General features: G+C 36.6%; 1 protein-coding gene across 2 annotated transcripts in view; it reads right to left on the bottom strand.

Moving 5' to 3' along the window:
- CARMIL1 (capping protein regulator and myosin 1 linker 1) overlaps positions 1-25389 on the bottom strand; it is a gene marked incomplete at both ends in the record, with an annotated part of 173594 nt that overhangs the window by 70676 nt on the left and 77529 nt on the right. For both annotated transcript variants that reach the window (XM_079533554.1, XM_079533555.1), the window contains 11 exons: positions 996-1100; positions 2063-2139; positions 2244-2321; positions 4182-4285; positions 7723-7809; positions 11849-11943; positions 16117-16205; positions 18719-18794; positions 23645-23718; positions 23846-23916; positions 24278-24375. In XM_079533554.1, the coding sequence (XP_079389680.1) occupies positions 996-1100; positions 2063-2139; positions 2244-2321; positions 4182-4285; positions 7723-7809; positions 11849-11943; positions 16117-16205; positions 18719-18794; positions 23645-23718; positions 23846-23916; positions 24278-24375 (954 nt within the window). The remainder of the gene's footprint in view (positions 1-995; positions 1101-2062; positions 2140-2243; positions 2322-4181; positions 4286-7722; positions 7810-11848; positions 11944-16116; positions 16206-18718; positions 18795-23644; positions 23719-23845; positions 23917-24277; positions 24376-25389) is intronic.

The raw sequence follows: 25389 nt of genomic DNA, 5'->3' as shown, positions 1-25389 counted from the left end.
TTCTATCCCCACAGATAGAACACACAAATATACTGATATACATATACACATGCACAGACATGTATATGTATATACATACCTACATCCAGATCAGGATTTTGGAGATTGAGTTCTCAGGACTGGTTAGTGATCACATCCAGATTTCTACTGTGGACTGGCTTTTATATGTTTTAATGCACAGTAGCTGGCAAGCTGAAAAGAGTCTAATTCAGCCAATAAAGACAAGGATTCTGCCAGAATTGTAGAATGACCTATCGAGATTATATCTATCTACGTAGATAGATCTTGATTTTAAAGCACCCCCTTTAAATTCCACTTCACCACAGTACACAAAATGCACACATCCCAAGAGGGGTGACACAGCACTACAGAATTTCCCTCTACCTGCATTATGCTATAAAAGGAGTTTTCTGTCATTGGGTGGTCAGTGGAACTGCCCAGTGCATATAACAAGAACGTGTTACCTGTGGGATGGGCAACATAGAGAAAAGCAAAGCATTACACTTAGCTCTCTTAGAACTGGATGCCATCATCTCTATCCCTAAAAGGAGGGTGCAGTTCTGGGCAAGAGGTCTCTCCCATCAAGCACTGCAACAGCTTCATATGCACAATGGTTCTTGCAATAGTGCAGCCTCAAAGGAATGATGCTAATACAAATACATAATCCCATTTTATTGCAAAGCAAATAGTTTTGTTTGGAAGGCACAAATATATCACAAAAAGTTCATGGAAACAAAACGGCTGTGACACAAACCAAACTATGATTAATAGCCTCAAACATGAGACAGAAGCAGTATTTCTTTAACATGTGGTCATTATGAAACTCACTCTTCCAATATCAGTAACATACAAATGGAAAAAATGCAAATAAAATCCTTTCCTCTTCTTTTTTTTTTTTTTTTTTTTTTTTTTTTTTCCTTAATATATATAGCACCACATAATAACAATGTGAACTAAGTGTTAGGCAACAGGAGAAGATTAAATGAAATTCTTACTTCAGAGGCTCAGGAGGGAGTTTAGTTCCCGAGAGATTAATCTGCATCAATGCAAGTGAGCTGCTGAAAAACTGTTTGAAGGAGGGAGGGACTTCTTTTCCTTTTCTGTAAGTAAATATATTCATTAAGTAACATCTAGGTGCTTCTCATTTCAACAGTGCATATTAATTAGTAATAGTTACAGTACTAATACTATATTAATAATTGAATATTCAATAGTGAACATCCTATAGCAAATGCAGACTGTCAAAATTGTAACAGTCATTTATGTGTTGTTTAATTTGCTGTACCTTCAACAGCTCAGTAGTCAGTAGCTCTCACTTAACTTGGAAATACAATGCTATCAAAATGTTGATTCAAAAAATAATTCTCACCATTGTACTGCTGCTCAGAAGACATTATTATCTAGCTTCTGCTTGGTGAACTACCAGGAATGATCATTCAAGTCTGATTGATCATGGGTATACTTAGATTTTATGAGGAAAAGATCAAACAGTGCTCTACAAAACACTGATGTTGCCTTTTCACCACTAGACATAACTACTGAACACTGTGATTGCTTATCCCTAACTAGCTGACACCTCTGACAGGTGCTCAATCCACTGATTTGAAGAAAAGGAAAACTAAGGCTATTATTTCCTATGCTGGAAGTAGTCTATAAAGTCAGTGTTCAATCTCAAAGACTTTCTGAAGGACTTCTTCCCAGGAAAAGAAGAAAAATAATAAAAAAGTGCATTTTTAACAATCAACAAATCATGAAAAATAAGCACTTTAAAATCAAATTTGAAGAAGAGTTACGTTAGACTTCAAAGTCTAATATTACAACAGAGGATGTATGCAAACTGCCTGGTGTATCAGGATCATAAAAAACTTATTAGACAAGGTAGCTTATATTACAGCTATCTAGCAAAGAATGGAAAGAAAATAACTTCCTTGGAATAATACTTTTTTTTAGAGACCTTTTATAAACTCATACATTTCTTCTTTAAAAGAAACATGCCAGCACAAAATCAAGAAAGTATAACACAAAATATAGCAGTTAAGGGAAAAAAACATTTAAACTGTACCTGTGAGAAAAAAGTGTCCTGGAAAGACTAAGGACAGCTAGATGCTGAAGACATCCACGAAGGAGGGCTCCACACACCTGATTTAAGATAAGGAAGATTGATTTTAGTAGGTATACAAAGTAGGGAATTTTCCTTGGTGTTTGAATCTCCTCAGACCCACAAAGAAAAAAAAAAGCATTACCATATCTAGAGCACACTCTGTGTTGGATAAATCCAGATGAACAAGGGCATTTGGCTGGGCCAAAAAATTGTAGAGGCTCTATAATTAATGGAATGAGAAAAAAAAAAAAAACATATCAATGTTATTTTTTGATACTGTGACACAGATTTCTTTTCAGATGCATTTAGGTTTGCATAAAATTGCACTACAGATGTGTCTGAAACCTTTCACTCAACCAAAACAACCTGTTTTACTTTCAAAGGCTATCATTTTTTTAGAAACAAAAGGAAAAAATGGTGCTCAGACCACATCTACCAAATGCTAAGCATAAAACTCTTGAGTTACTTTGTAAATGCACTTTCACAGAAAATGATAATTTTGTTAAAAATACCTTGCGATACTCAAAGTGACATTATACTTTCTAAAAAGGCTAACTGGCTTGAAAGTTTAACACAGCCCCTCTAAGCATGAGGGATGAGAATCATTTGCATTTGAAGACTATGGCTAATTCTTAATATTTGCAGTGTGTAAGAAGTTGAAGGGAGAATACAGAACAAGTAGAAAATAAATCTAATATTAATGACTTTGGTACTACACAGACTACACTAGTGTACATAAAGCATATTATACTTTGCTTTTTTATATTTTTAGTCTCTCAGAACAGCAAAAAAAGTCAAGAAAAGAAAGGATGACGTAGTTCACAGAAACATGGAGCAGACAACTCCATCTGAAATCTACCCCAGCTGAGCACATTTAACATTTTAAAAATAGATATGTCTTTCTTAAAATTAGGTCATTTAGCAGATACACCTAATAGTGAAAGAAAGGTTCCTACCCTAAAAATCCCCATGCTTTGCTAGAGTTTATTCTATATGCTAAATAACAGGATTTCTTTACTCCTGTTGGAAAACTGTTCCACAGATTAAGAGATCTCAGTATTAAGAACCTTTTTCTTTGAACCATCTCTCTCTCCCTCTCTGACAGGCTATGAAAAGACTTATTTTTTGTCCCATAAAATACTATGGGAAGACATCAGAATTCTTTAACCACTGCCTGTCAACGTCACACTTCTTGTTTTTATATATTTCTCCTGTTATTCTCTCTCTGAGAATAATCGTGTGTCTTTCTTTACATTAGACAGTGCGTTTGCTACCTTTTAAATCCTCTTGTCCCACTAAAACTTCCATTTCCTGAAAATACATCCATACATCTGAAAAGCCTAGTTCTTGGAATATGCTGATAAACCTGAAACTAGTCAAGTTTGTGCAAAATGTCACATGAAAGTCACAGGTAGGTAAAGTCCAACAAATTCACATGATCAGATTAGGCGTCTCCAAATTTGCATGTTTTAGATGTTTCATAATCAGAGAACTCAAAATCTGACAGTTATGATCAAATACGGATGTGATTGCAAAAAAGGTGAGTACACACCAACTGAAAACTTAATGTATTTTGTTACATAGAAAACAGCTGCAGCTCAATAGCGACTGGTGAACTGAACAAGAAGATTTCAGAAGAGATTTTTCAAAGAATTGTGAGTTTCAGTAGGAGATAAACAGATTTTTCTATACAGACAAAAATACTCAAAAGCATAAATAAAATCAAATCATTCCAAATCAAAGGAATTAAATTGTTTCCAGTCTTCCAGTGAAAATTTTGTAATACATTTATCATTAAAAAGAGTTTTTTTAATAGTGTTTTGGTCACTTTCAAACAGAACTCAGAGAGTGTGAAAAGTCTACTGAAACAAGACCTATTTGTATGAACACATTTATGTGATTCTATTTAGTTGTGTAGGGCAATTTAAAGCTCTAAGCGTATGCCAAATAATCTAGATCAAAAGATTGTTTTTTATCCCTACTGGAACTGTACTGAAATAAAGGCAAAAAAAAAAAAAAAAAGTTAATAAAATGGCATTGCCTTTCTTCTAACAATAAATTAGAACAGTGACATGCTTACTGAGAGATCATCCCCACGGAGAGCATTCCCTGAGAGGTCAAGATAGACGAGCGTGTTCGCTATCAGCGAGTTGGCACTCAGTGACTGGGAAAGGCTGTTCACCCCTGCAAGAAAAGGTCAGTATTCACCTTATCCAGCACCACACAGAACTAGCAGAGACCCTGCAAAAGCACAATTCCAGTGAACACAGTCACACAGTCACAGAATTTTTAATGGCCTCCTGTAACCGTCACTGTTCTACAGGGGAGGAAGACAGATCACCAGGAAGATACAAGACTTCTTTTTGTCATAAAAGATATGGTTTAGTTCGGGCTCCCTGCCTCTGATAAAACAGGTCTCAGCGAGCTACACATCCTGAGTTTCAGGAAGAAATCTTTTTGCCATCTCTGCAGTGGCTTCAACTGTGCAACCATATTTTGTAACAGATTTTAAAGACAGATTTCACATAATAATGCTCAGACAATGTCCTCTCACAAACAATAATATTTAGATAAAAGTATCTGTGGAAGATCAAGCACATTAACAAGTATAATTTGCCAGAACTTCAAAAGCAACTGACAAGACCTAGAAGTTAAAAATACTTCAATTATGCATTTGCCTGTAATTTCAGAAAAAAATAGTTAGCTAATTAAAGTATCAAGAGATGCACAAAGACACTCATTTCCTGTTGACAAAAAAATACAGATTTTTTACGTTAAAATTAAAAAGCTTACGTTGGGAACAAGTCAGCCAAGTTCCAAAGTTCTTCAGCTTTTCCAAATAAAAATTAGGATGTGGCTATTTCCAGCAAAACTAATTTTCACCTGAGGACCCTTATAGCTTATTACAAAGTTCTTCATTTGTTGTAGATGACTATCACTGCCTGCATCACTGTGAACTTTAGCAAACAGTGATTTTCTCATAAATGCCTAGGCAAAAGAGTGAAGCAGGTAGGTGTTTCCATCTGTAACACATTACAGTGCAATTTTTCAAAGCTCCTGATCAGTCAAAGTGAACTGGTATTCAGCAGATAGAACACATGCATTCTTCATTTAAAAACTATTAAAAAATGGGTTTACCATTGGAGGAAGCAGCTAGCAAGTCACTGGAAACCAAAATACACTAGGCAGTGCTTTAGTTTTCCAAGCATATAAATATTAAGAGAGTCTCTCCTGTTAGTAGCCGTTGGCTTTAGGAAATTTTTGATACTCAAAAGAACTGGAGAACAATGACATCTTTGCCAAGTCTTGAAACATTTCTGTTCACTGTAATTTATCTTAATGTTGCATTATTGAATCTATGCACTATCCATAAAGGTAAGGAGCAAATGAAAACTTTTTGATACTTTGAAAGATCTGAAAGTCCTATTTAACTACTAGAACTTGTCATTCTAGATTCCCTTTAATAAGTCTTCTCAGTAACATTTATAAGCAACAAATAGAAATGAATGCAATATAGTATGAACAGCTCAGCAATATACTACTGGACAACAACTCTGAGAATTCAGAAATTGTGACTGAGCTTGGGGAAAAATAGCTATAAAACAATCCATAATGTTAATGCTTGTATCATATTTAAAACAGTTCAACTACTCAAAATTGGCCACATCATTGAAGTCTTCATTCAAATGATGCAAATGATGGATTCTTTTCAATTAGCCTTTGGCTCAGGTTCAGCAACTCTGTCCCTGTCTTTGAATGAGGATGTTAAATTTTTCCACTTAACCAGATTCTTCAAATCAATATACTTTTGTTTGAACTTCACCTACCTCATTCTATACTTTGACAGTAATCTCACTTTCATTTGCAGACAATCTATCATACTCTTTTACTGCTCTCAGGAGGCTCAGAGCATTAATGGCTCTTAGGAACCTTGAGATACAATATTTGAAGAATGATCAGTTGGGAAGTTACCACCTGAACTTCACTTCTCAATCCTAGAAACTTATTAGAAACTTATTTTGAATAGAAAGCATTTTTAAAAGAACATCAAAACCAGTGAGAGAGAGAATTTCTGAAGTCGATAAAGCCAGGCTTCCCCCAGCTATAGAAAAAAGCTCTCAATATTCCAAGTTAGAAAATAGTCTTCCAAGTTAAAAAGCAATTCAGAACTGCCTTCTTACATTAAAGAAAAACTGGATGACACAAACAGCTTTGCAGACAAGCAAAGATGCAAAGCTGAAAATCTTCATGTATAGAGAGCTGTAACAATTCCAGATTTAAGACTTCACTATACTTTTAAAATGGAATTTTGAAAAGCTACCATCCAACAATATTCATTGTGACATGCTGCTTTTTATAGAATAGATATTTGAAGGCTAGGGTGGATTATGCCATCTGGACAAGGGATTCACATGGGGCCAGTAGTAGAAATGGTGGAATATATTTTCAGCTTTTGTTCAAAGATTATCTTTACAAGGAATGTTAAAAATCTTTCTAATTATTTTCATAACCTCAAAATTCATTTTTACTGACAAGAATTTTGTTGGTGAGCTTCATCAAGCTGGCATTTATTCTTTCTAGAGGAGAAGGTGCAGCTAGAATATTCTCTTGACTAAACAATCAAGAGTTGATGAAATCATTCATAGCACATGAAGAAAAGTACAGGGTGTTTTTTTCCAAAAGTGTTTCTAATGAAAATGATGACTGAATAAGTTCACTGTAGAGCTTACTATCCAGTTAAACATTATTAGAGCTACAGAACACTCACTAAAAACAACATAAAAAAACCCTTCTCCACACTCATATTCCTCCAGGTCAATTCCTAAAGCTTAGGAGAGAGAACACAGAATCTTCACAGAGCAGTAATTAAAAGGATAAAAGAGCATGGATTACATCTCTTATCCTAGGTTATGATGTCCTTCATTGACTGCACTTCAGTTACCTTTTTCAGGTCAACATCACCTGAAAAAATACTGTCATAATGCTTTTTTTTTTTTTTTTTTTTTAACACTATTCTGTAGAATCTGGTTTGATCCATTCTGTTAAAGAGATTACTGAGTCTACTATATGCAAAACATCAATGAAAAAAACCTGTAAGTTTCAGACGTATGTTTCAGTATTATGCTAAAAATATGCATCTATTTCAATTACTGCATCAAATCAAAAGTGTGCAAATTATAAAACAAAGCAGTCTCCACTCAGGGCAAATCATTAACAGCTTTTGTTGTAACACTTGATTTCATAAAGTAGTCAAGTGAAATAATTGCATGAAAAACATTTGAGCAGTTTTCCAAATGCTGTTTAGAAAATTCTCCACACATTCTTGCCTCAGATGCTTAAATCAAATGTAACATTTATTGCAATTTTAAATTAAATCTTACTTTACGGTAAAGGTTCACACGAAGCTCACACGAAGGACAAGAAAGAGTTTTCTAAAATCGGATGGGGTACAGCACCCAAATAGTAAACTTGCGGATGTAAAAAAGCAGCAGCACGGTTTAAAATACATACATGAATCAGTAACAGAATGGACTACTTTATAACCTCGTAACAAAAGGTATCATTAAGATGAAAGCCTGAAACTTTAACAACAGGAAAATATGCATATTTATAGAGCATACCTTTAGGTGACAAGGAGGTTTTAGATAAGTTTAAATGTTTCAGTCCCTTTGGAAGTTTGGCGAACTGGATACTTAGAGATGATACACCTGTTGGGGAGCAAAGAGAAAGTGGAAGTTATCAGGAAGTCAGTTCAACAATGTGGTTCCAGTTTTTCCAAGCCCTTCCAAGCATCTGAGTAGTTTAGAAACTGCGTGAGACACACACACACATCTGAGAGGGGGTTGAAGGGAATTTATACATGTCCAACAGTTAGCACGTGAGACGTTCTGAAAGATTTATGCTTCAGTCAGAAAATATATATAAAATAAACAACCAACAGCAGCGGTTCACATGAAACTTCAAAACTTTTGTCTTGAAAGGAAGAGAGATGTACATAGTAGCCAACATCGGCCTCTCTTCCGCAACTAAACCCCTTCTTTATTAAATAAAGGAATACAGATGTTGTTCAAAAAACACAGATATGTACGAGTGAGCTGAAATATTTCTGTGGAAGAGTATCCTATTCACATGAAAGAAACTACAATACAGGTACAGATTTGCTCTGAAAACCTGAAACCTCCACTGAGCTGTAATGGCCACTTATCTCACTTCATTCCAGCAGCCTGTAGGTTACCAACTAGTACACAGACTTGGAAATGCTTGAATTGTTTGGAATTCCAAACGGTAAAAATGTCTTAGGATACTGACTGACTCAGCACAAATCCAATAAAAGAAAACAATGTTCTTTTCATTTAAGTGCTTTCTCAGTGTATCCAAGTTCCACACTCAATAAATTTAATTCCCCGTTTAAGAAAAGGACTGAAATATGATTAAGAGGGCACATCCTAAAAAACGACTGAACCAGTTTATGAAATATTTATTATAGGAGTAAATCAACATAAAAAGTCAAATCTTAACCTGAGCATGAAAAACAATCCTCTATAGGAAATTGCTTAGCAAGAAAAAGGGAGACATGAGCAAAGTCTTTTCCTTGCTCCAAAACACAATTAAATAAAAAAGCTGATGCCGTTCTCCACAAAAACGGACACCAAAGAATCCAGTATTATGACCCATAGATATGTGTACTCTGTTTCTAACATGGTTTACTGCCATAAATAATGGAAGAGCAGCTACATTACAGATGTAAAAGTTGGAGTTTTTTTTCACCCTTTGTGTAAAAGCCTGTTGTATAGGCTAGTCAGAGGTGCAACTTCCACACAGCTTAAAGCAACATGCTATGTTTCATTTACACTGCCAAAATATTAGACTGATAATGCTTTGCCATCATGTACTGCAAACCATAACGGTAACGGTGTCTTCAACCTTCTGCAAGAACGCATCAAGTCTTATCAACTGAATTTTCATTCCTAGATGTGCTACTTAAGAACAAAAAACTAAAAACTTTTTAGCTCCTCTGAAGAAGGATCAGCCTTTCATAAGATTGCCTCAATTTAAATTCTGTGTATGAGTGTTCATCTTTGTTGAGCTGGCTTCGTCACAATACATACTTTCACACCCAAGGTAGAGTTCCGCTGGCAAAGGTGAAGAAAAATGAGTACAAAGAGAATCACTAAGGACACCACCAGAGTAATTTTTGTTGCAAAGTATTTTGGGTAAGAGGCGCAGCAAATAATTTTACCTCTCCATCTTTCCATTTAGCTAACATTTATCACTCCAACCAAGCTGAATAATTTAAACATCTCACTAGCATTGGAGAAGAAATACCCACTGAGTTTTAAGATAGGGGAACGAGATGCAGAAAAGCAAAAATGCTTTTGATAACTCAGACACTCTCTTTTTGCTGATCTCAACAGAGCTGAGCTCTAATAGCAGAAGTAAACTTCACTGCTTTCAGGCACACAGATTTGATTTTGAGTATTCCCAGACTTGAGCTTATTCGGTTTGCACAATTTTTCAGAAAATAAGAAATGAGATTCTGATGCCAAAAAAGCCAAAAGCAAAGCTTCCATCACTACAGCATGTCTAGATTTTAAAACCAAAATTAATAGCAAACTTTCCACGTGTTAGACTCACAAATACTGACAGTACCATTAAGAGCTGCCAATCATAAATTAAGAGGCTGATCTCAGTGCAAAATCATATCATTCAAACACTTACTAATATGTCAGCTGAAGCCAGGTCCTGTATCTCAGCTAAAAAGAACACTCTTCTCATATCACTGGACTATGGAATACTGCATTAATAATACAGTGCTTCTACTTTTTGATATTCAATAGTGTACAACAGCTTATTGGTCCAAACAAGGGACAAGGATGGGTTCTTTCCCATTATTCACAGTGCCCTGTCTTGTTCCCCTTAGAATTGTGTTATAATCTGCTTGCATTCCTCGTTCCTAGAGAGGTAATGTGTTAAGAGATTTTTTCCAAAATATGTACGTTAACATGAACCTTCATTATACCAGCTTTTACCTGAGGAAAGCTTGCTGCCTCATCTGTTTAATGAAGTCAAATTTCATTTTCATACAGTGGATATCAGATCACAGAATAGGTAAATCCTTCTTTAAAATATTTGCATATTGCAATTATAGTTAATTTATTTTCAAGCATCCAAATAACTTAGCTGATTCTCTAACAAAAAGGTCAAACTTTAATTGCATCTGGTAGAAGACACTGAGATGATAAACCTCTACAAATTTCTCCAATTAGCATCTTCTGCGTTTCTTTTGTTTTAATCTTGTATGTAGCTATTCCAAAAGGTCTTGAAAGCATGACTTACTGCAAAGTTAGTACTCACACCAATATACTTAAAATAGAAAAAAAAACCCTTGCCTGATTTAAAAAGTTTTTTAAAAAGCCTTTCATCAAGCACAATCTAAATACACTTCTTCAAAAGTAGATTCAACAGTGTGGCAGACATTTTTTTTTCAACTTAAAACTGAAAATTCAGAATAATGCAGCTATCCCTATGGCACACAGTAATAATGATGTTGTACAGCAAAACATTGGCTTTTGCTAAAGAGTTTTCAGGAACCACACAAAGGGTAGTCAAAAGAGTTTAGCAGTTCATGTGAACAGTTTTAAATGAACAACTATTCTGAATAAGTCAAAAGTAAAAATGTCTTCAACCTTATTTTGAGCCAAAAGGAGAAGAGATACACAAGAGGAAGAGAAAAAATACTCTGCATCTTTCTCCCCCATAGTTTAAATGGAGTAAAAGGAGGCATACCTACAAAATACTATATTAACAGCATTGTGAATCGGGTTGTAACCAAAATGAACAGCTTTTCCGTTTTGAATCGTGTCAGACAAAAGACTGAAGTTCTCCCCCACATAAACCAAATGAAATAAGAAGAGGTTCACTGCATAAAATTCCTATTTTATTTCTGGCCCAACAGCAGCGCAAGGTAGTTTGATCCCAAGAACACTGTGCTTGGAATGTATTAAATGAATCAAATGGAAATCTCATGTGGGCAGCACTGAAGGGTCAACACCAGACTGAAAGAATGTAACCTTATTTTAAAAATAAATGCTCCAAGTGAAAAGAGAGTAGATGGGAAGGGAATGACTTGACTTGATATGCACTGAAATCACGCCTAGCTGGAGGAAAGCTAGGCTGTTCAGTTTTATTTTTCATCTTGCAGAGTCAACAATCCTTATCTACATAAGGATGCCAGCTATGCCAGTATTACAGAGCACTGTGAAAAACTAGCAACACTTCAGACTAGAACAAAGCTCATAAAGAAATGGCTTCAAAACCAGATCTAACTATGAGATTATAGCTGAAATAAAATGCAAAACCTCCCGGAAAATACAGTCCAAGCAATAAATTTGTCTTGCACTTCATCTTATATTCATTGTATTGCCTTTAAAAATATGCACCATTTTCTTTTCTTTCTAGCTCTAAGCATTCATTGTGCTCTATCTTCCTGTAAAAGATACTTCAATGATAGTGTAATGAAATCTAATGAAATCCATGGATGGTTTAAGACACTTAAATGCTTCTCCATAAGCTAATGGAAATGTATTAATCAAAAAGAATAGCAATTCTCAGTTGTTTGTGAACAACAAACATTCACAATAGCATTCCAGACAGAACAGTATCTTGTTATTTGGGCAAAGCTGAATGGAGCAGAGGCAATCCCCCTAATACGTTTGCAGAAAAAGGAAAACATTAACGTTACAGTACCTCGGTCTTCAAGTGGATTGCTAGCAAGGTTGATTGTATGAAGTCCTGAGTTGGGATTATGGGATAGGGCACTGGCTAGTTTCTGTGCAAAATCTCTGCAAGAAAAGAATACAGAGGGAGAAAAAATTCTGTTATCTCCTCTGTCAAAAGCATGTACAGAGGCTTAAAAGTATCAAGGGATTACTAGAAAGAAATAGCCAACTTTTACTATTGATTCTTTGTCTTTTTAAACAATGCTTATCTGGCTGATTTGCTGTCTTTCGAAGCAGGTTATATTACTATTTATTTATTCTGTGATTTAAGATACTGAAGAGCATTAAATCAAAGCTCAAGCTACTTTTGATAAAGATCTAAACATGTAAAATACGGGTTAATTTAAAATAATTTAGAACTCAACCACATCTCCTCCTCATTGCGCACAGGTGGGATACATACATTAACTTGCACAGCATTATCTCCCTCACTCACAAAGCTAAATTCTGACACCACCCCCTAACTTGCAGCAAGTTTCTGTCAATAATCATTCAAACAGATGGGCTTTGCAACATATCATAGAATCAACACAGCATTAGTATTGTGATCTTGTAAAATAGCAGGAATAACTCTTTCAAAGAACAGAACGACACTGAAAAACTGTTCTCTGCTTGCTTCTTTTTACAATGAGAAGCATCAAGGTTGCCCACAGTCCCAGAAACGTGAGCTGAGGGAGATGATGGTGTATTGGGTTGTACGCGCAAATATGTAGATGGAGAGCATGGCCTGCTTATGTTCCAAATCCACTTGAAAGATAAGGGAATGCTGCCCTCTCTGAGCACATTCTGCTGTCACTGGACTATCACTACTCACAGCATAAAGTTTAAAGCTAACTTGGGTTTTCTTGCATGATCACATCACCAGACTCTGGTTGAACCATTTTCTACGTATCATGTCACAAGGCTGTGGGTTCTTACCAGCTCTATGTCAATTTCATAAACCCATCCTTGTACCTGTTAGAAAGCATTTATGTATTAAGAGACTAAATCTACTGTGCAGTTCTGTGGACTATGCTTCCAACGGTTTTACTTTATTTAAGTTAGGAAAAGAGGTAGAAATCAAATAATATTTCTTGAGCTTCCTCCCAGCATCCTTCTCTCTCTGCTCCAAAGTACAGCATCTTACCTCCTGGAGAGCAGTGTTAAGAGAACTACTGGATACAGTACTAAAAGAATGGAATTAACACTGTTCCTTTTCCCTGGGACAGATCCTTCCTATCACAAGAGCTGTCAGCCTGTGTGCTGAGAATTACAGTGGAGGTAGCAACATTTTCTGCGCTCTGAAAAAGAGCAGAGATAAGATAGGGATAACCTCAATAGCTTTTGGCTATCTGTTGTTGCAAGGTGTACTCAAGTAGAGATGCTCCAGGAAATTTTAGTTCCCCTTTGAAACTATATCATATTCTTATCCTAAAGAACAAAATATTCTTATCCTATGTTCTTATTGTGAACACAAACAGTCAACCACTCTGGACTTAAATTTGTGCCACCTGACAGGCCTCAGGGTATCCTCCTTTGCTATCTGCTGCTGCTCCTGCAGATGACTACTACTACATCTCCTGTAGGGCACCTATTTTCCAACATTCTAGATACTGAGGGTAATTCAGGCTTGGAGGTAAAGCTTTTAAAAGGTCTGATATAACTACATGTATGAGAGAGGAAGAATATTTCACCAATGGTAAGAATAGCACAAACCAGGAAATCTCACACAAAAATTCCTCAAGATCAGTCCAGATAACACATCCAGATAACACAATAGAAAAACAGAGGATGTGTGTAGGAGGAGCTAACGTGATTACATGCAAGGACATTCAGAACCCATCCAGCAGGGGAAGACGAGCTGCAGAATCTGTCAGAGGCGTCCTTGTATTATCAGCAGGCATGTCTATTCTCTCTCTGTTATCACAGCCACTCCCCTTGGGACACGGTGGCAGTAGTTACTGCAGATGGCAATAGGGACAGTCTGCCTGCCAGATTTCAGAATGTTGAAGCACAACGAACAAACAATTTTCACCAGCTTCTGCAAATAGGCCTTTTCAGACTGGAGACTCCACCTTGCAATTTCACAGAAATGAATCTTCTGATAATTGCATGGTCCTCTATTTCTCTAAAGCAGCAAACAGATACAATTCTCTTTTCACACTCATTTGTTCAGATCACTTTAAACTATTCTTCATTCACTGAAATCTGGATATCACCTACCTCAATTAGCATCCTAACACTTATCAAGACATTTATATCCTCTTTTTTTTTCCCATCAAAGACATCCAAAATAATCTAGACTGCATCCTTTAAGTCTGCAAAAGAAATAGCAGTGGGCATAAAATTTTCAAGAACACCTAAACTGTCAGAAATCTTATTAGACAGGGGGCTTTTTTTGACAGCACACTTTTCCCCAACATCAATTCTGCACTTCCCTAGGTCCTGGGTCCTTACTACTGCTGTAAGTGTAAGATAGTTTGTAGTCTCATCAGCTGGAAGGATGACAGTTTTATATGGAGCTACATTCCATACCACATAACACAAATGAATGGCTGGAGGTAGAAAATGGAATCATCTGAAAGTGGCCCTGCTACAGGAGAAAATATACTCATGCAGCTGCTCAGGTGCCTCTGGAGGCACTGTTCTTGGTAGCTCTATCTCAACAACTGGTCTGTTGTGTTTCAGTAGCTCTTTCTCAACACTTGTCTGGCAGTCTGTCACAACTCATTAGAAGTGACTGGTCTATAAGCTGTGCAAAGATGCCCAGTAACAATAGGATTTCCTCCTAGCAAGCAGATATGATAACTGGCAAAATTGACAAACGTATCCTTGACAAAAACAGACAGACAGTGCTGAGCACAGCAGATGCACACCAGGGCAAAATGCCAAATACCACGCACTTAGATGGAGGCACAAAACCAAAGTCATAGGTTGATTATCTGTCAAATCCTATTAAAACTGAAAACAGATCCAACTGTTAGAAGTTAATGTAGACAGTGTACAAAGGTTGTCAATGTATCTTTTAATATTAGTGATTAGCAGTATGTCTCACGGCACAGAGTGCAGGAAAAACAAGATCAAAATCAGTTCTTTATGGTTGAATAATAGCTACTAAAGACATTGCGATCGGGAAGTTTGGCTGTAATTCCAACCTTCACTACAACTTTCCTGAGTCAGGTAGGTAGCTTTCTTTTAAACATATTTCAATGCTACACCAATTTAAATTAAAAAAAAAGGAAAAAAGAAAAAAAAAAGGAAAAAGGAAAAAGGGAAAAGGGAAAAGGGAAAAGGGAAAAGGGAAAAGGGAAAAGGGAAAAGGGAAAAGGGAAAAGGGAAAAGGGAAAAGGGAAAAAAAAGGAAAAAAAAAAGAAAAAAAGAAAAAGGAAAAAAGAAAAAAGAAAGAAAAAAGGAAAAGAAAAAGAAAAAAACAGAAAACAGAGAAAAGAGAAAAGAGAAAAAAGAAAAAAAAAAAGAAAAAAGAAGAAAGTAGAGGCAAATAAAAGCATACCACATAACTTCCCCATGCTTTTTTCTCTTATTTTTTTCTTCAGTTTAATGCTCAGCTTCTCTGATTTTTCCACTTTGTATTTATTAGTATAAAAATTCACTAGAACTAGAGCTTATCTTGTCCACATGGTCTTGGATGCTACTTTAACACTATAACAAGCCTCAGATACTTCATCCAGGCTAGTTTGTAACTTGAACTTTGCATCTGTTTGCTCTGAAGAAAAAAAATACCTAGGTTTAACTCGCTGTACTTACAGAACACACAAGGACTAAAATTAATCATCTACTTTCTTCCTTCTTTAAAAACAAGTTAATAACATTGTAGTATTACTACACTACTACAAGACCACAGATGCAATACACAAAAAGAAAAAAAAGGCCTTGGGAATGAAGCTGTATCTGTTATCCAAAATGGAATAATAGGCATTTTAACAAAATCCCCATCACTTTTGTTCATAATTCTATTGGTAACACTATTTGGTGGGGATCTGCGTGAGTTAATTCAGGGTTTATGCACTTATCCAATTCATTCTTCTTCACTTAACCCAATTCTCCAAGCAGAATCTAACAAACACCAGTTTACAAGGATTTTCTGGATTACGAGGAATCTCTGACTAGCAACTCCTCAGAACAAGCTAAACACTGAGCATGAGTTTGTCTAACACTCCGGCTAATACACATCACACATCTTTTTTTTTTGCTAGGAGTAAGCAGTAAATAATGCAATATTTTGAAGCAATTACTTACGTTCTAAGCCCAGCATTCTCTAATACCAGTTCTTCCAATCGATTGGACCTACTCACTACTCGCAGAATCTGCTCACAGACATCAGTGGACTGCCACAGAAAAGACAGAACAGTGTTAAGGAACATATGGTTGTTTAGTTATAAGCTATACATCATAATGGGATCCAGGTCATGAACTGCTTTGTCTCATACTTATGTAATAACTAAGAATACTGGGAACATCCTAGGGAGTCAGATGACAACATCTGGAAAAGACTTAGAGAAACAAGAGGTAGGCCAAAAGCAACCAACTTATGAAACTGGCTGCCTGAGGGCAGAATTAGTCTAATAATGGTAGAATACACAAACAAAACAAAACAAAAAAAACGCAGACCCTATGTGCAGAGAAAACACACACTTAATTTTTAGAGAACTCTTCTTCATATAGTTACTAATCCCTCAGAAGAAAATAGTAACTGATGGAATGAAGAATAAAGCCTGACAAGAAATGTCAGCTGAACACAGAGAAAGACGTTATAAGACAAAGAAGAGGGGAAAAAAAAAAAAAAAAAATCAAAAACTGCTCAGGGACTAATGCTTAAGGGTGAGTAAATTTCAGTAGGAGCTCTCCCGGCCTACACAGAATAACTCACATCTCATGACTGTTACTGCTGCTGGATCTTAGAACTTGCAGAGGCATTCACAAATACTATGAACAAAATGTAACAAAACAGTTTGCTTGCCATGCTTGGGGATGAAACTTCAATGTTTTAAGGCCATACAGTGAACTTCATTCACCTTTTATTCTAATATCTTAGTTTGCTTCTTAATTTGTCTTTTTTTCACAGCATATACCATCCCACATTCATATGAAGTCCAAAGTAGAACTTCAGTTGTGATCATGAACTGCTGAAACTATTCTATGTTACCCACTCTAAAAATGACAGCTTGACATTCACACTTGGGATATCTTTATCTCTAACAGCAGCCTGGCATTTTCTAGGATTCTCTTAAACTAGTTGAAACTCCTAAAAAAGAAAAGAATGCTCTAGCACACACGTGAAATCCCTTACACAGTAAAGGTGACAGTGCTTTCTAAAGATGGCCAGTTCAGCCAATTCTCTCCAATTCTATCCTTGCCTTCCATATTTTTGTAATTCATGATATTATCACAGTGCTACTACAGCACTGTGACTGCAAGTGGAAAATTTCATGCATGTACTGTAAAAACACTACAGATCATGTCTATCAAACACAATGTCAGAGTGGGACTCACCAAGTACAACATATTCAATGGCCTCTGGATATGTCTGACCTCACACTGACCCTCAGCAGAGTCCCTGTGGCATGGATTTACTGTCCAGTGGTTCATATTATCCTGACATTTTTTATTCCAATTTGAATACATGGAAGATTGTTTTATTATTATTGATGCACTTTCAAGACTGATAAGGTTTGTTTTCTACATTAGAAGTTGTTAAAAATTCTCCCTAAAGATCATATTACATTAAAACAAACAAAATGTTAAAACAACAGAGAAGGCATTTCTCAAACCACTAATTCTACCTCTAAATATTAATTTTTAGGTTTGGTAAAAATATTAAGACATATGAAAATATACTACATTTAGTACTGAATTCACATTTTACATTTACTACTGATTTTCTTGTCTTTGTCTTCAGTAGTTCAGCTTGTTTAGATTTGCTCCCTTTTTTCTTTACAAAAGCAATGCTGCTGCGAAAGAAGACTGAGTGGGGAACTTATCAATGCTTATAAATATCTAAAGGCAGGAATCAAGTGGATGGATGGGGCCAGGCTCTTCTCAATGGTGCCCAGCAACAGAACAAGGGGCAATATGCACAAACTGGAACACGGGGAGTTCCATATGAAATGAGGAAAAAAATTCTTTACAGTGAGGGTGGCAGAGCACTGGCACAGGCTGCCCAGCCAGGTTGTGGAGTCTCCATCTCTGGAGATATTTAAAACCTGCCTGGATGCCTACCTGTGTAACCTGCTGTAGAGAACCTGCTTTGGCAGGAGGTTGGACTATATGATCTCCAGAGGTCCTGTCCAACCCCTACGATTCTGTGATTCTGTGAATAATAGCATTGCAACCTGTCACTACATACTTATTATTTTAAGGAGCTGGCATCAGACAACCAGAAGAAAATCAAGATGCAATGAAAGTTAAGAGTAAAACTTGTTTCATAATGTGAGAAGAAAATAACCTAGGCTCCTAGTATTTTTCTTCCACCTCCAAAAACCAACAGATACTTCTAGCTGCTTTAGAATTTTTCCTGTTTAGTCAGCAAGTATTTCCTTGAGCTGGCAACACCTGACAGATTAGTTTTATGGGCCACCATTATAGCCAAATAAACTTTTCCAAATGTATTTGGGTGAAATTCTGGCAAAATTGGCACACAGTAGTGTTTCTATAGCATGAAAAAACTATCCAACTGTTTATGTTTCCCTCACACAATAAACAGAAAAACAATTATCAGTTTTTAAATAAGACTGCCCTGCTTATTTACCCAAAGGAGTTCACCTTGAAAAATGCAGAAGTATCATCCAAGACACAGCACAGCCTGGTAAATCTTGGTATACCATTTCAATTTATTACTTACTAATTTCAGATCCTTGGAGGACAGCTTTGTAAACCACTGATTATACTCCAGAGCAGCAACTATTGGTATTAAGTCTCTAGAAAAAGAAAAACACTTTTACACACATTTCATATAACTGTCAGTTTTGGTCATTTGAAACAATCTCTGAAGTGCTTTTTTGTATCTAATTTCCTCTGTTTCTGCAATGCTGATTGACTGCTATCACCATTACAAAAAGCTCTGCATTCTCAAAATAAGAGCACCGTGAGCAGCTGTGCGTCTTGCCTGTATTGTAATAAAAATTTTTGACTGGCCAACTGACATCTATTCTAGCATGAATTTTTAAACCAGAAATTTGTCTGGGCTGCCATTCCTACTTGTTCTTCATCCTGAGACATATTTAAGCTTCTTAATCATCTCTAATTATAATTGAGTGTGACGCTAAAAAGCTTTTTGGCAGACTGATGATTTAATATAATCCCATGACTGAATGCTTCTAGAGAACATCTCCTTGTCTCATCTCTATAGTTAAATTCCCCCAGGAAGAGGGAGACCTGCAAAAGGATAATGCAACTTTCAGCACAAACCATACTTAATTGTAAAAGGGATTTCACAAATGAAATTCTAAATTATTCTAATTTTCTTTATTCCAATCCTCTTAATTTGATCTGCTCTTCCTCTGTTGAGCTTCACCAATAACAGATGCTGATAAATGTCATGTCTGCACGCTACCCCCAGCAGAATCATTCATCTAGCACAGGCAGATCGGTTAGCCTCAACAGTTATCTAGAAACCTCTTGAGAATGAAGCAAAGAAATGTAGTGTACATGAAATGTATCTGACTAGCAAAAAATAGTTGTCTGAGCCTAAGATCTGTGGGGAAAAAATTAAAAATACTAGCTTTTATAAGCTACTACCAACCCCAGCACTCCATTCAGGACATTTGCAGGTAGGTATGGATCTGCACCAAATACGCAGCACCTTTCTCACATCTTTTCCTTCTTCCTCATCAAGGTAAATGCCAGACAGGCTGAAGGCTCCACCATCACAACAGTGGGACAGTGCTCTTTATGCTATGATAGAAAAGCCCTAAAAGGGACAGATAGGGTTTTTGCTATCAGCGGATAGCTGTTGAAGGAACAGCGGATTGGTGCTGTTCCTTCAAAGGAAAAGAGTGACAATGAGCAGTAATGACTGGGTATAGGTGGTTACACTGCCAGGGAGCTGGTAAGTACCCCAGACACCAGCAAGTATCCTGGGGGAGCAGGAGGAGGCTGCAGGTAGAGAGTGCCTGAGGCTGTCCTTTTCTCTCCTCTGCTCCCAAAGCCAGGAATGAAAACAGCTGAAGGATCCAGGGATGTTTAGACTTAGTGGGAAAAGCTGCTGCATTTTCAAGAAGTTAAAGAGACTGCTACAGCAGAATGAGAATTTTTTAAAATAAATCAAGCCTGCTGATTTGCAAGTTCTCATCTTTGAATAATTTAGTCTTCTGCAGTATCCAAGGCCTGTTTGTTCAAGCTTCAGACAAACACAGATACTGACATAGCTGTAATACCAACAGCTAAAAAAACATATCACACACCTCCCGCCTTTCCACCCCACATGCTTGAAGATAGTGGAACAACAGCCTTGTTTGTAATATTCTGTCTGGATACTTTGGCCTATCAAAGAACAACTACATTTTACGATCTGATTTTACTGAGGAACTATATAGCTAAAGTTCAGTTTCTCATTTCATTTAAATTTTTGAAGGTGCTTCTTACTAAGGACAGTCCTTGCAGCACTTAGCTCCACTCTCTGTGTCACTTTGAGCTTGCCAACTTCATTGTACTTCTCATGGAGCTTATCTTTTCAAAATGGTATACTGCTTTTTTCCACTCTATTTCTATTAAATCCTACATATCTTACTAACAATAATCAGAATTTGCAATACAAAAAGAATTATGCTAATGACCCCTTCCAAAAGCAGGGCCTTCTCCTAACTTTCCTTCACCAAGTTATGTTAAGCAGCTCACATTTATTTGTTTGCCTGTGAAACTATCATCTAGAATAAAGTAAGGTTTACAGAATGTAAATCTTTGCCATTTTAAAATGAAAACAGATTCTGTTCTTCTGGAAGGCAGGAAATCTCTCCAAGCTTTAACAACATTCAAGCTTTGCCAGTGGCTGCACATTTTTTCAACAGTTCTGTCCCCCTGTGTATTTAAGATGACAGGAAATCTAAATGGTGCGAAGAAAAAAAAAATCTAACTAATCACACATTTCTGACAATATATTCTCAATGTCCAAATTTTTGAATGCTAAAACATATCCAAGTGAAGAAAATTGTGCTGCAGAGTTAAACAAGCCCTATTTACTTTGAGGGTTTTTTTTTGTTGTTGTTGTTATACAATTATATGGTTCAAAGCACAATATAACTTCAAATAAAACTTCAGAAGTCATGCACCCATGTGGCAAGCCATGTTATGCACTCTCAGTGTCAGACACGCAGGGAATTTAAATTCATCTATAATTCATTCCATCCTATGCTGACCTCTAACAGAAATGCTTTACTAGGAAAAATACAAATTGTTTATTTTTAGCAATGCATAGCTTGTGTATCCAGTTTTCATCCTACCTCACTTCAGAGCTACTTCATAATGTGAAACACATAATTTCAGTAAACTCAAAAATCATATGGACAAGATATACAAGTTTCTCAAAGTCCAAAACATGGGCATGTTGTTAATTTGAAGCATTATCACTTTGCTAAGTATCTGACAAAACACTTGCAATACATGGTTGAATTTACTGGGATTTCAGAACCTAATTTGTATTTTTACTAAATAATATATGTTTTTGACTTCCTTCAAAATTGTGTTTTCTGGAAAATTTCAATCTAAAACCTTTTTCTCAGTTCCAGCCTCAATATTAAGAAATTGCCACAACAAGATGGATTTTATTGTGTATATGTGGGTCTAAAATTGTTTTGAATCTTTGGACTTACATAATCATGCAACACTTAATAAAGATTCTATTAACAATAAATTTATTTTTTTGGTGACATGAGTTTTGCAAGTCATACTTCAATTAAAACATTCACTGAATCAACAAACTCACAATTCCATCTTCCCAAAGCCAACTCTTTTGAAGCAGCTAAATACTTAAAGCACTTCTTCTATTTTTCATTAAAAAGTAGTATTTTCACTCCTAATAACTTGTTCAAACTTTTATTCTTTATTGAAGTTGAATGGCTCTAAATCACTTTTTCAAAAATGTCCCATGTTCTTCTCAGCTCTTCCAACTTACAATACATCTAAGTGTTCTTAGTTTCTTACTCCATCATTGCTCGTGATATAGAAACACAGAATGGTTTGGGTTGGAAGGGACCTTAAAGCCCACCTGGCTCCAATCCCTTGCTACAGGCAGGGCTGCCCCCCACCAGCTCAGCTGCTCAGGGCCCCATCCAACCTGGCCTTGAACGCCTCCAGGAACAAGGCACCACAGCTTGTCTGGGCAGCTCTGCCAATGTCTCACCGCCCTCTGCGTGAAAAATTTAATCCTAATATCTAATCTAAACATCTTCTCTTTGATTTAAAACCTTTTCCCCCATCCTAACATTATCAAACTGTGTAAAAAGTCAGTCTCCCTCCTGTTTATAAACCCCCTTAAGACACTGGAAGACCACAATATGGTCTCCGTGGAGCCTTCTCTTCTTCAGACAGAACAGCTCCAACTCACTCAACCTTTCTTCATAGGAGAGGTGCCCAGTCCTCTGACCATCTTTGCATCCCTCTTCTGAACCTACACCAATAGCTCCACCATCTTTCTCATGCTGTGGACTCCAGCACAAGTAATCCTTTCCTTATCTTCTCTCAGCAATCCTTAACTGACCAGTCTTTGGATACAGCTGTCATGCACTAGTTGCAGCCCTGCAGTCTCTCCTGAATTACCTCTGAATAGTCCAACACAGGCAGTAACTTCATCGTGGAATTAACCACGGTGACTGTGAAAATCACCACAGAAGCTAAGTATATGAATATTTGTTTTTTCTTCATATTTTTGCAAGTTTTACATACTAGCAACCTTACAACTACAAAGAATGCTGTGCCAAAATAACCTCATTTACTTACCTCCAAGTTCAGTCTTTTTGTTATAATATTTTAACATTATATCTCAGACAGATTCTTAATTCTTCCCTTGGGCCTCTTTGAAGAAACAAACACACTGTCTTATTTACAGTTTCTTTAATTTGTCATTTTTCTTGTATAATGACGGTTTTTAATTAAGACTCTTTTCCATTTCTTCTTACTTAAATATCTTCAGATGCAACTTTCTTAGAATCCAGTGTTCTCAATCCAGTAAGCCAAATACAACACTTAGCTAAGTTTCAGCATCTCATAGTAAAATTACCCTCAATTAGTTCCTTTCTGGAAGTACACAGTTTTGATTGCATCTTTTGTTAGTGGAGAAACTATTGGCTGAGATTCAGCTGAATAACTTAAACCTTCTACAGACTTGCTAAAAAAGCAATTTCCTTTAGCACATATACTACGAAAAAGATTCTGTAAAAGTAAAGGCTGCCTAATTTCCTTTTTTGCTTTGCATGCCAGATGTAGTTGCATGTATTCTCTGCTGAATTTGAGCACTTATATCAACCATCATAGGAAAAAAAAAATATCATAATAACTATCTGCTAACTTTTTGGAGTGCTTCCAATAGCAAGATATATTTATCTCCAAAACAAAATGTGCTCTTCATGGGGCCTTTGTGCAAAAACAGCACCTTTTTTCTGAAAACTATAAAAGCTATAGATGGTCATTTCAGATGTCATATTTAAGATATTTAAGGGACAGCTTTTATGGGACTATTCCCCTTCAGCAAGGGCAGGCAAAATCTACTGGAAGGACAATTCAAGGGATAAGAAAAGTTTGCTAAGTATTAGCATGATTATTACGTATTATTTACCTGTGGTCAAGATGGCTGAAGTCTTGCAAATTCAACTCTCTGGTATCTTGTGTCAGATAAATTGTGTCAACATCCTGTTAAAAATACATAACCAAATACATATTTATCCCACTTTTTTCCCCTAAAGTATTATGATTTATCTGCCCCTACATCATTCGTACAGTTAGTTGAAATGAGCTCCAGTGCAAGACATGTACTTACCCACTGTACTTCTTCTCTATATGGAAATCCAAGCCAATCACACACACAGGCATACATCTGTGAAAAGCCTCCTAGAAATAACACAAGAGAATATTTAACATAATAGTAAAACAAACAGACATCAAAAGCATGCTTGAATACTTGAACATATAACCAGCCTTTCAAAACTCACTCTCCTTTTCCCTCAGAAGGGCATCCATTGTGCTGCTGAAAGAAACTAAAAGAAACTGAGACTATCCTATCTTTGTAATACCCATCAGGTTGCAAGAAAGCTTAAAATAGTGCCTTCACCTACCAATCAGAAGTCTACTCCATACTAATTACACCTTAAAACTAATTACACCTTTACAAGCTTCTACCAGAAATAGAATTAGACTTCCTGACACTGCTATTCCAAGCTTTTTATATTTGAGCATTCAAATTCATTCTCACCACAAGGTCCAAGTTCTGCCACTGTCTGACTGTCCCACAGGGCCTGGAGATTAACCAGTCTTTCTGAAGGCTCCATTGTTACTTTTTTCAGAATCCTCCTAAATGCAAAGGGGAAGAAGTATTCACAATTTTAAAAATATTTTAAACCTGTACCACTGTATGCACTCAATAGCATTCATTTTAAGCATGACTTTAAATGAGTATACAGGAAGAGTTAGTATCTTTAATACAACTCAATTCTCTGCCTAGAAGTCAAACATATCATGATACAGACTAGCGTGAGTAACATTCACTTGCCTCTTCCTTCCTTTCAATAAATTAACACTGCAACTACTGAAGCCCAATGCTGTGACAAGGTCACTCAAGCTAAGTAGGTGTTGGACTCTCAACTATGACAAGGTTGCCAAAATAGGAAGGGACCACAGAACAATAGAATGTCTTGGGTTGGAAGGGACCTCAAAGATCATCTAGTTCCAACCTCCTGTCATGGACAGGGCTGCCACCCACTCCATCAGGTTGCACGGGGGTCCATCCAACCTGGCCTTGAACCTCCAGGGATGAAGCACCCACAGCTTCTTTGGGCAGCCTGTGCCAGCATTTCACCACCCTCTCAGTAAAAAACTTCACCCTGGCATCTGATCTATATTGTACAGAGATGTGCTAGGAGACATGGCATTACTAACTACTTACAAAACTATGGTCATCTACCCATATGCTTTTAATCAGTAAAAGCAGTGTGCTGCTAAGAGCCACAGAATCTGCTGAGTAACCTCCAGGCTGCACATGAGATATCTAGCTCTAATCTTTGCAATTTGATAGTGTTCTTACTCCTCTAGGTAAAACCACTACCACTTATTGGTTTAAAGAAAAGAAAATACGTGCTGTTCTGAATTAGAGAACACCCTCATATTCCAGAATTCCATAAACCAAAGGAAAACAAATAATAAGAGATATTAATAGGAGAAACCTCTTTTCCCATTCTTGCATGTTCTGGTCCTATATTATCTGCATAACTCCAGTGCCTTAATTCCAGAAAACTACTCTATCTGAGAGGAGAGCAATCTATACCGCTACACAAAATGCTCCAGCAGCATTCTCCACAAAGCCAAGAA

This window comes from Tetrao urogallus, assembly GCF_951394365.1.
Source record: "Tetrao urogallus genome assembly, chromosome: 3".
In the NCBI taxonomy this organism is placed as follows: domain Eukaryota; kingdom Metazoa; phylum Chordata; class Aves; order Galliformes; family Phasianidae; genus Tetrao; species Tetrao urogallus.
The sequence above is the reverse complement of the archived record's forward strand: the minus strand, read 5'-3'. Positions and strand labels throughout refer to the sequence as shown.